This window comes from Euprymna scolopes, chromosome 22, assembly GCF_053919585.1.
Source record: "Euprymna scolopes isolate OS-2025 chromosome 22, ASM5391958v1, whole genome shotgun sequence".
Lineage (NCBI taxonomy): Eukaryota > Metazoa > Mollusca > Cephalopoda > Sepiida > Sepiolidae > Euprymna > Euprymna scolopes.
In genome coordinates, this window is record NC_136503.1 from 44,548,279 (window position 1) to 44,561,100 (window position 12,822).

General features: G+C 34.6%; 1 protein-coding gene across 3 annotated transcripts in view; it reads left to right on the forward strand.

Annotated features, from left to right (window-relative positions):
• Positions 1-12,822, forward strand: part of LOC145243388 (uncharacterized) — a 99,393-nt gene that overhangs the window by 35,875 nt on the left and 50,696 nt on the right. For all 3 annotated transcript variants that reach the window (XM_080106226.1, XM_080106225.1, XM_080106227.1), the window contains one exon: positions 188-436. In XM_080106226.1, the coding sequence (XP_079962352.1) occupies positions 188-436 (249 nt within the window). The remainder of the gene's footprint in view (positions 1-187; positions 437-12,822) is intronic.

Genomic DNA, 12,822 nt, shown 5'->3' on the forward strand with positions numbered 1-12,822 from the left:
GAAATTCTTTTTCATGAGTTTGGTTACTCGTATAATTACTGGAATGATGGAGATCTTCCCAAGATTCCAGTTTCTTTTATTTAAACCGAAATGTCTGTTTATATTCTATGGTAAGTAATGATTTGTTTGTCACGTATTGTTTGGCATGCTTTATCTTTTTATTCATTTCATGCTCTGTTTTTTTCAGGAAAAACTGCCAACTGTCAAGTCATTATTCATGAACCGTGTCTCAACTATGGCTATAATTACACAAGAATGGATGCCCAAATGAATACTTACAACCAAGAACAAGCCAAGTCTATGATGGAACAATTCTTGGATGCGGCTCTTCATTATGGTTGTACAGGGCCCACTATTCTTCATTTTACCTGTGCCATTTTCTTTCCAAAATGCTACCAGGGCAGAGTCATCATGCCCTGTTCGGACCTTTGCCATAGTAAGTATTACATACGTTGATTCATAATACGCACTTAGTTCGTTGCAGTTTATCATACTAAAGACCCAGTAGTTAAAAAAAAAAAAATGCAACTAATCTTTATTCATAATACGTACTTAATTCATTACACTTACCCAGTTGTTTCCAAAAAAAAATAATGCAACTTAAGTACTAACTCTTATTAATACCTATTAACCACTAACTGTGAATTGAACTGATACAATAATACTTAGTTCGCTGCACCTTATCATAACAAATGTTCATACAAAATTACAGCCAGATCGGCCCAGTAGTTTCCAAGACCAAATGAAACGGACAGACAGACAGACAGACAGACAGACAGACAGACAGACTAAGAGAAATATAATATAGATTTTCAAGTTGATCACTTTGAAATCCACAGGTGAAAATATACTCTAAAGTTCTCGTCAGTGTTAAAACAAAAGATTGGGTATTTTTTTTTTTAGAAAAAGATCTTAAATTTACACTCAAAACGCGATTCAATCAAATAATATTTTGTAAAAATTAATTTCCCCATCATTTAATTTTACTGAATTATTAAAAAAATTTACGTTTCTGAATTTTTGAGATGAAGATTCGTTATTCGTATTATTTGGATTCATTGGACTACTGTTCTCATCGAGAATGTGATTTTCACACACACATTCTTACTTTTATAGATATATAGATTAGCTGTCCAGGCACGGTGCTGCCCAAGATTATTATATCTAACGCAGGATTTCTTTTATAAATAATTAGAGGTTAATAGAGTAATATATTAAAGGTTTTTATCGTTGTAAAAAGAATTATGACCTGCTGGCGTTGATTGTGAGTCTTCATATTTTGGTTTTTGTTTCAGCTTGTTTATTCCTTATAAATCGCATGAATACTTGTCTGTGTTATTATTTTTTCTTACAGACAACCTGGACACATTATACTTCGTTGTTGACATTTTCACAAGACGAAATAAATAAATAGTCCAAAATTTGTAGATAAACATTTTTTGCTTAAAAAAAAAAAAGAAAAAGAAACGGCGCTTCTACACTATTGGGACAAAATTTCGGAAATCGTAATACTGAATTTCACATGAAAACAATGGCATCTACATATTCCTCGTATTTTTAAGATGATTATATAAAAAAAAAATTACGAAAATCGATAAGGTAGAAAATTATTTATTAAAAAAAATGAAAAATAGAATTTGATGAAAACGATTGTAAAACACAGGAAAGTTCAAAAGGGAGGTAATTTTCCGTTTTGATTTGATTTAAGATGGCGGCAATTTTTCACCTCCTAACACAATTAAAGTTGTTTTGTTTAATAATTCAGTAATATTCAGGTAATTTCCACTGTATAATTTGGAAGCTACCATTACAATTTATAAGAATTGACAAAAAAAAAAAAAATCAGTTGAAACTATTGTTTTTTTATCTGAAAACTCCATTCATCGACTACAAAATCTCGTCTCAATTCTGTAGAAGTGCCAAAAAACTTCTCGTCAGTTGTTGTAGTAGGGGTGGTGGTGCTGTATTTATATGCTTCCCCACTGAGCAAATTAGGCACAAGGCCGTTTTTTAATGTGGAGAGATGGGGGAGGGAGAAGGGAAAAGGAAACCAACTCCCGAGAGGTGAGAAATGGGAGCTGGATAGTGAGAGCCATTTGGTATATAGGGTTGCCCCTACATGGACCAAATGCCACAAGGACAACGGTTTTTGATTGCAGCATCTGCCGGAACAGATACTACACTTTGGGATATTAAATTTTTTATTCACAGGATAAAAATACAATTGGGAAAATGAACAAAAAATTTAGGCACAAGGCCAACTCAAAAAGAAGGGGGGGGGATGGTGAGGTTGGTTGATCCATCTCGTCTCTATTGGAAATTTTAAAAGATTTCTCTCTCGGCCAGCATCTTTTATCATGGTTACCCTTTTATGTGTGTGGTGAGAGGGGGTGGTTGTTCCTACTTGAACCTAATTTTAAAACATTTTTTATTTATATAAAAAAATACAAAAAAGATAACAATATTAATAAAATTTCATTTGTGCCGAGGGACATTGGGGGGGGGGGGAAGAAAAAAGGTCATTTTATGCCGGAACCATGTTTTTTTTATATGAGTGGCATGTAGATTAATTTGTTTTTGTTTGCATAAATTTTGTAAACAAATAGTCAGCATTATTTGTATTATTAAACTATTATTCTTATATTCAACGTTTCGGTTCATGTAACCCCCGACTTTCTTCAGCTATATCTTGTCGAACTGTGAAATCTTTCTGTCGAACTCGGGAATCTGCACAATATTTTGAACGGAACATTCTATTTAATCCATGGGAGTAGCATATATATTTTTTTTTTCATCAGTCATGACGAGGTATAAATCTTAAGTAATACACAATTGTATTCTTAGTATCGCCCGCACTGATGATTGAACCTTTTCCCTCCAGAAGAGTGTAATTTAGAACGAATTTTACCTAATACTTTATCCACAATATAGAACAATAATCCTAATAATCCAAATTATCGATCCTCATCTCAGAAGCATAACAAAAAATAATCCGTAATTGATAATTTACATTTACCGCATGGATGCTGTCCTCATATGTACTACTACAGGAGCTTTACCCGCTCTGTTTGTTTAGGAGTGGTGTGAGATTTCTCTCACAAGGTTTTTGCCCCTGGTAGAATGAAAGAAAACCATACAGAAATTACAATAAGCTCACCTTAAAAATTTAACGTAAATTTTATTAAAGTAAAAAAAGTCCATGGTTGCAAAAGATGCATCATCTTCAGCTATCTGCTATTTTGGGCTGGTAACATTCCCGAAGTTCGTCTCCGATAACGGCTGGGTAGAATTCCCGCTGACGAAGGAATGTGCAGGTTGGAGATGTTTTCGACTTCCAAGTCGCTGGACATGCATGAGGAGTCCATGTAGAAACTGCCCAATGGCGGGCAATGGCAGGCAATGGCAGGTCAAACAGTAGACCTTAAATTCGTCTTTACAGACTTCAAATTGAAGCACAAACGTGCAAATAAAAATTCACCCTACTTAAGGGCATTGGTAATTGCAATAATAAAATTTCTGCTCCACATTTGGGCATTTAAAACGTCTCGATGCAACAAGTAATTTCGTTGCCTCGATCCGAGTGAGAAATCCAATCTGTTCCTCCCTGTGTCTTCTAGGATTCGAGTCAGAAACCCACGCGTGTCCAACTCGACGACTTCCTGGATTCTGATCTGTAAAAGGGAATTTGGCGCCGAAGAACATTCTCGGCAGTTAGTTATAACATGCAATTTGATTGGTTAAAATAAATCTGTGGGCGGAGAAACCATCAAATAAAAGGCTTGCTTATTTCTGCAGAATTTCTTACAGTGATTCCTACTCCTTAAAAAAAATAAAAAAAAGGATCAGCTCCTTTTCCAAAGCCATCTGCACCTTAAAATAACCTGTCGAAAGATTTTATTTATTTATTTGCGGACTATTATCCTTATCTTTTTACAGTTGTTGTTTCACAATGTTTCGACCAACTATTCCTCTGGCCTTCGTCAGGCTATTAACTGCAACGGGACAGGAATGCTGGATCTTCATCTGTATCTTCAGTAATTACTGCCTTCTATAGTTGTTGTCGTCTCACCACGTTTTGGCCAACTAATCCTTTGGCCGGCTTTGGGTAGGATTGAAACCGCTGCCTTCAAACAATGTGCACCTGGAACTGTAGAGATTCAATGTCTCTATCCACTGCACCACAAGCCCCAAAGGAAGATCACGGTCGGATTTTTTTTTTTTGTGTCTTATAAATCCAAGTTTTTGTTATCTGATCTTCTATTGTCGGGTCTATACCGAATGGTATATATCATTTAATTATTGGATTTTTTTTTAGATGAGTAATTTGTATATTTTAGTTATTTATTTATTTGCGGACTATTATCCTCATCTTTTTATTTAGTTTTGTTTTTAGTTTGTTTTACTATAAACATAGATTCGAAAAAGTTGTCAAAAAAGAACAAACAAATATATAACAAATAAATGTTATCAAAGGCAAGATAAGTTACTTTTCTACCTAACTGGATACTTTTTTAGTGTTTTTATTTAATATAACATGTTTATTCAGCTCGAAAAATATACAGTGTTTACCAATGTATTGGAAAATTTAAAGTGACGTTCGACTCTCTCTTGAACACGGTAAATTTGGGAAAATGAGTTAAAAATAAGAAACTATACAAAATACTGTTAGAAACCCACCGAATATATGTCAGCCTATGTCACAGTAACATATTGAGCAAGTTTCTAACAGTATTTTGTGTAGGTTTTTTTTTTTTATATTTTAAACTAATTTTCCCAAACTTACCGTGTTCAAGAGAGAGTCGGCCGCCATTTTACATTTTCCAATAGATCGATAAACACTGTATGTTTTTCGAGCTGAATAAACATGTTACATTAAATAAAAACACTAAAAAAGTATCCAGTTAGGTAGAAAAGTAACTTATCTTTGATAACATTTATTTGTTATATATTTGTTTTTTGATAACTTTTTCGAATCTATGTAATACAAACCCAGTTTTTTTTTTTTTTTATATAAAAAGATTAAAATAATAGCCTGCAAATAAATAAATAAATAAAATATACAAATTACTCACCTCAAAAGAATTCCAATAATTAAATAATACTTCAAACATCATTTTTCAAGTAAACCTTTATTTACTTGCCTCGCCACTGATGGATAAAAAATGAGTTCACTGCTTCTTAGCTTGAGCTAAAAAGAACACGCTCCTTTCTGTAAAGCTAAGCTTGACTAAAGCTCTGACTATCACATAATTTCAGAGTTGTAACTAAAATATTTTTTTTCAAGGGTAGTCACCATTTATCAAGGCCAAAAGTCCACTCAAGAATAAAAGTCAATGTGTGTCAGGTAGTCGGTGAGACACCACCGTGATGATAGGCAGTGGTGGCAATTTGGGTAAATTTGATTATTTAAGAGGACGGCTCAACTAGAACTTGTTTACATTAGATTTGAAAGCGATCATGTTTTAGTTAGGTGGTAAGACGCCGCACTGTATTGTGTTCCATAGATGGACAGTTCTAGCAAAGAAACTTTGGTCGAGTCCACACTCTTCTAAGCTCTCAAATTGGAGCGTCACCATTGGATACAGTTTTGCGTCATACCTAGGACCAGGGGCGTGCAGAGAGGGGAATGCTATAGGTGCCTAAGTACCTGTCTCTTTTACTCCTGTTTTAAAAGTGCTCTTTTCAGAGCGTATTATAGGCCTGTGCACCACCAAGACACGGTTTTTTTTTTTTTTTTTTTTTTTTTACTTGAACACCTGCCCTGAGAAACTTCTCTGCACGCCAGACAGTTTAGAAAGGAAGGGACGTTGATAGCGTTGGGGAATGGAATAGGCAGAAAAGTGTAGCAAAGATAAGGAAAGATAGATTAAAGGGTAGTTTTGTGGTGCGGAGGCGGACATCTTGCCCAAAGGTGTTCGAGGTAGCTTAGTGTAGTGTCTGGTAAAAATTCTATTTAATGCATGGATGGGACCCTGATAGGTATTACGGTCGCAGTCATAAATAATGACTTATTTTTCTCTCGGAGAAATGCCCCTGTTAGGTGATTGGTTACACACTTATCAATCAGTCTACAGGGTGCATTTATTCCATGAGACATAAAAAGGACTACTTCACCTCCTTTGGGAATCATAGTCCATCACCAGAGAGGTACCTGAAAGCAACGCCCCTATTCAATGGACGCCCAAGCACCAATTATTTTCGCCTGAAGGTAACTGCTCACAGACTTTCCTCACTCGGACAATGTCCAATTTCTTTCCATCTATACCAAACGTGGATTCCATGAACAAAGCTTCTTTCTTAGAACTGCACGCCTGTGGAACTCTGTTCCGTCTGCCTGCTTCCCACCTGACTACAACCTGGATGTCTTCAAGTCCAACGTTAACAAATTCCTAATGAACCGTCCCCCTTAAGTAAACACTTCATCAAATCTCCACACTAACGTACTGTACTTGCAATAACCCTTATTTCTGAGTGGCTTCTGGGCCTTGATAAGTGGTGACCACGATGTAAAAAAAAAAAAAAAAAGAAGCTAATTGAATAAATTCTTCCGTTGTTGTTATATAAAAAAGTTTTGTTTTTCTTTTCGTGCGATGGTTGTCGTTACATATAAATAAAATTATAGGAGTTGGTCTTAACACTCTCCGCTAAGACTAGCATCTATACTCCGACTTATGGGGATCTGAGATTAATGGTAACTAAGTAGTTACTCCACACTCCCCAAAGCTCCTAAAATTGGAGTCTCATCACCAGATGCATTGCAAGGTCATATCGAGGATATTGATTTCTTCAACAAAAGTTTTAATAAAAAACAATGATCACAAATTCATTTTTTGTCTTAAGCATGAAGCCCAAATCATTTTGGGAGGGGGTTCATGCAATTTTACAAAAAAAATCAAACAAAAAACTTTTTGTACATACATTACGCTAAACACTTTTACCGAAATACCGCATTCACTCTCTGGCTTGATCCTTCAAAATTAAAAAAAATAATAATAATACCTTTTTTCGATATTTTTATTTTTTAATGTCTTGACTAAACTGTACAAGTACCGAAATATATTATACGAGTGGTATTCATCCGGCGTTGTTCATATGAAGATATATTGCAATTTCATATGAAGATATATTTGCAATTTCAAATATAGTCTACAATTTTTGCAATATGAGATTTAAAACACCCAAACAAAAACAAACTATTAATGTAATGATGACGTTGTCTTAAAATAAAATTGGTTGCAATTAAATTTTATTTACAAAAAGAAAGTGTACATAAGTCGTGTTGGAGAGTGGAACAACATTTAAAAAAATCACCCAAAAAAAGAAAAATAATGAACAAAATAAAATGCTGGTGATGAAAGTTAGCAAGACCCCTCCTTTCTGCTAAGTTTTCCGGGAGATCCGAAAACAATCCGATCGGTCTCCAAATGGGAGTGAGAGCTAAGTGGGATGTAAAAAAAAGCAAATCGGAATGCAATATGGGAATAGATGGTGTCTTCCAATATATAAGACAATAGATTAAGGTGGGGAACGTGGGGGGGGGGGTCAAAATAAATGAGCGCACTCTGCCCACTATTCCTACTATTATCGCCGGTGTGTCCTGTCATTGTTGCAACTACTGCTTACGCTAAACATTCTTTGGAGCGGTTTTAATACTTTTCGTCGACGAGGGCTGCTAAAGACGATCTTTTTGCTGTTTCTTTCGCGATAGCGATTGAGGAGAGATATATTATACTATTCTAGGATTCCCATTCGCTTTTTATTTCAGTTGACTGATCTGGACAAATATATTAATTAAACCAACGCTGTGTGTTGGACAAAAGACGGGACAAAGTAATAGCAAAAAAAAAAAAAAAAAAAAAAAAAAATGCAACAACCCACAATAAACACAAAAGCGCGTCACGTATTCATGTGAGGTGAGAAGTGTCGAAACGAACATTTGGGATCATTTTACGCTTGCGCACTAAAAAAAAAAAAAAAAAAAGAAAAAAAAGAAAGAAAAAATGTCCAGAATTCTTGCTTTTTCCTCTTCTTTTTTTTTTAACCGCTCACCGTTCAATTTGATTTTTAAAAATATTTCTTGGCTTATATAAATTCTTTTTCTTATTTCGCATTGTTTTGTTCGTCTCCGTTTCCTTCTCTCTCATTTTCTTCCTCTTTTTATGTCTTTTTCTGAATACAAAAAAGAAAATAAACAAAAAAGCTTATTTCTATCTATTTCTCGCGGATTTTTTTTTTTTACGCTTCTTTGTTTATTATTTTTTTTTCGTCAATCATTATTTTTCTAAATTCTAAAGCTAAAAGAAGTATACATATTGATTTCTAGTTGATGTTATGATGTTGGTAGGAAAATAAACAAACAGCAGCAAATTCTACGCTCAGTACATCCGTTGTGCAGTTGTGCACTCAGTGTCTCCGTGCCCACAAGTAACTACTGCATAACATGTCCGTAATTAGAAAGACAATAATTAATAATCACACATCGGAGGCCAAACTGTGTTTGTAACGGTCCGTTCCCGCCTTTCTTAATAGCACAAGAAAAAGGGAATAATTCCCAATACGATTTATTGTACTGTGCACAATTACATCTAGAGATTCTGTTTCCCGTATTTTTTTTTTTTTTTTGATTGGAGCAAAAACCTCTTGCCAGAAAAGTTTGAACAATTTTGATTGCTAGTAACTGATTTTAAATATATATATATATATATATATATATATATATATATATATATATATATATATATATATATATATATATATACAAAAAATACAGCCACTATCATTATTTATTGACCACTTTGATTTCATTAGAACATTCATAAACTATAGCATATCTATTAATATACTCTATTTGCCTGTATATTATTATTGTTATTATTATTATTATTTAGAAATAGTATTATTCTTTATGATATAGAAGTAAAGAAATGCATTATTTCGCCATCTAGTTTACATACGTGTTTGTGGTTTGTGGTGTGTACAGATACACGTATATAGATTAGATGGCAACATTGATAAAAAAAGAGAGGCATTCTTTCTCGAAATGCTTACAAAAACATAAATAAATGTCAGAGGAGAAGCTTGAATAAATTGTGAGAGGGGGGAGACAGAAATAGATAGATAGTTGAGAGAGAGAGAGAGAGAGAGAGAGAGAGAGAGAGAGAGAGAGAACGGGCGAATTGTTGAGTTAGTTAGAAATTACGACAAGTTACAGCAATTAAGATGTCTTTTTTTAAAAACGAAATTCAATCCCAGAACTAAAATGTATTTTAGCATGCATTTTTTGTTGTTAAAGTAAATAGAGGGGGCTAAAAAGACTTAGATAAACAAGCGTAAGCGTTGATTAACTCTCATTTAGTACAATAGTGGATTTGGTAAGATACGCAACGACTCACAATTAAAGTGTGACCCAATAAAGCAAATATTCCAACTTAGATTTATCAAGCTATTGTTTAGCTACTAATAACAATTGTCTTGGCTCATCTTTTTTATATTATTGTACGAATACGATATATTTACCCAGGAGAAAATATGCACAATCTTTCTTCAATGTATTTTATATCTTAGAAACGAAAGTGAACTTACTTTTTAATCGTTCGCTAATGTTTGCTTTAAAAAAAAAAAAAAATTTTTTTAACAAACTAACTATTATTGCAGTGTATAAATAATCTACTTAGAAGATAGCGATTCATTTCTGCGTCCGCTATGGCGCTGACCGGAAGTATTCTTAACTCGTATTTTGTTTACGATTATTTTTGTTAAAAGATAAACGCATTGACAGGTGAATGTCTATCTTCGAAGTTATCAGATGATGACCTGTCTAGTTTTGAGTCTGTTTCACGTCTTTTCTTTCTACTCTCAACATCGTATATTTATTTAATATTATTTTTGTTGTTTTTGTTGTTGTTATCCTTTTAAAATGCGAAGTGAATGGCGAATGCGCACTCTCCAGAACTGGCCGTGCCCATTAACAATAACAATAATAACAGTAATTATGTGTCGCGGTTACTACTGTTCCAAGCAACCATCCGCATCCATATCTCCTCGTAACTTGTTCGTTTCGTTAACCACTCGTCCAGGCATATCAACTGCAGTTACCATGAGCAATACACATCATCTTAATGAACCACAACATGGTCGTCGTCTGCGCGTTGGAGATCAAAACAGCGCATCGCCCTTGTCATCATATTCGTTGCTTCCTGTTACAGCATCTATACTATTAAAATCGTCTTTAAAATCTAAGGTTAAAAATCCTCTGAAATTGACCCAACGAAAAACTAACGGTAACACCACCACCACCACCAACAACAACAACAACACCCCAATCAATATAACAGCACGGAATGGTAACTTCGTTGACGACAACGACCAAGGGAGAGATCCTTATAACGATCTGTTAGTTCAAAAAGTCCACCCGCAGCGGCCAATGCCCGCTGAAATAGTTACCCGCCAAACACAGTTACAACAGCACACGATTGGGTGTCCACCCCTAAACGAGAGCTTCATACAAGCAAACGATTCAGAGCCGACGTGCCGGACGTGCCTGTGTGATGAAGAGATCTTTGTGGCTGACTTTGTTCAGAACACTGTCGGCCTCACAACAACTCCATCATCACCGGGCGAACCTGACCGAAAGGAGGGAAGCGATAACCGACCGGACGTTTCATCTCGAGTCACAACTTCAAACACAAACATTGCTAGCAACTATGAAAGTTTATCCGATGAAAACGATTATCAACAGCTGAACAGATCAGCTCCTCCGCCATCTCGATGGTGCGTGTGGGTACCTTGTATTAATGTGACTTTTGCGCGCAACGAAAGTGACAGTAACAGCAAGGAGGCCTTTAAAGTGGGCAAATGTCTTATTGCCGTTGCATGTGTCTTGGCCGCCCTTTCTATATTTGGGGTTTTCCTGTCCGTTCACCGATTCTGTGAGCGAAGAGGCCACTTCCAACTGGCTTCTAGTGATGAAGATCTCTATTGACTAAAAAAGGGTATTGTGCAAAAGAAAGAGATAATATTATATATTTATGTATTTTGTAAATATACCTCTCTCTCTCTCTCTCTCTCTCTCTCTCTCTTTCTTTCTTCCCCTCTCATTCCCTCCCTCCTTTCGTCTCCTGACTTATTTTCTTTGATAAAATATGAAATATAGGTACTTGTACAGTTTAATCAAGACATTAAAAAAATGAAAATATCGGGGGGAAAAAGGTTATATTGTATGTATCCGTTTTGACATGAAAATCTCCGAAAAAAAATTAACTTAATTTGATCGAGTAGTTTTTTTGTTTACAGCGGAAAAACACGTTTTTTATGAGAGCGCGTTGAAGGCAGACATCTTGGATTTGTTTTAAATTTTTATTTGAATTTTAGAAACGACACGGGAGATAACTCCATGTAAAGCGCCGACACTCCCTCCCCATCTTTAATAACTAGGTTTTCTTCCTAAAAATCGAACCTTTTCTCGGTATCATAACAAATTGTTTTTTCGCTGTAAAATAAAAACTACTTGATGAAACGAAGTGAATTTTTTTTTCGGAGAACTTTATTCCATAACAGATACGTACAATTTAAACTTTTTTCGATATTTTTATTTTTTAATGTCTTGACTAAACTGTACAAGTACCGAAATATATTATACGAGTGGTATTCATCCGGCGTTGTTCATATGAAGATATATTGCAATTTCATATGAAGATATATTTGCAATTTCAAATATAGTCTACAATTTTTGCAATATGAGATTTAAAACACCCAAACAAAAACAAACTATTAATGTGATGATGACGTTGTCTTAAAATAAAATTTAAAAAACAAAAATTTCTAATTGCAGCTAATTGTAAAGCAGCGAGTAGCGAAATTAAAGTTTATCAATAAAAAATAATGAAATATTTAACCCCTTTTCAATCGTTCATTGAAATATACTTTGTTTAATTTTATTTTGTCTTATGAAACTAAGGAATTCTATATAAATGGAAATTTAAGTTTTTAGAAGACAATGCAATGCAGAAGTGTTAGACACAAACTGAGGCAAATTTGGAAATAGGGTTCGATCACGAATATCTCCAGTGTCAAATAACCCTTATGCACTGTGAAAACCAAAGAGGAGAGACATGACATATGAGAAATATTTGGCATCAAGTCCCCGTTTGCTGCTATTTTAGATCGTTTGAAACCATAACAGCAAGTTTTCGTCTCCCTCAATCAAGGCGAGAGGTTTAAGGGAGATATCAGATATTTTGTAATTTTTATACAAAACTAGGGGAAAAAATAACAACGATTGAAACATTTTATAGCTGTAAAAAAGTGCCAAAAATAGTCTCTGGATGATGGATGCTCCCCTTAATGTGCGACCTTAAGGGCAAATGTCACATAGCCCACTACACAATTCAAGTCATTACCTTTCCAACAAGCCTTCATTTGTTAAATTCTGATCAATAGTCGCTGAGATTTGGAACTTATCAAATTACCAAAAGAATGGGCATATCTTCGACCAGACTATCCATTCATGTGTAATCACCTTTTTCTTTACCATATTCCCTCTGCTTAACTTATTTTGTTTTCAAGTAAGATCTTTGACTTACTTGTTGTTTCATCAAATAGTTCTGCATGCAAAATCCGATCCCGCATTTTGCTAATTCCTACCCTCTGATGAGAAAGAGAGTATTTGAAACTCCGCGGATTAAGGACTATCCATTTATCTAGTGTTTCCTTTTCAGATTAAATATGTTTTTAACTCATTTCAAAGTGTTTTTTAACATATTTTATTAACTGTTTGCTCATATAAATTTACAGAAAGTTTAGATCAGATAAGTCATGACTTAT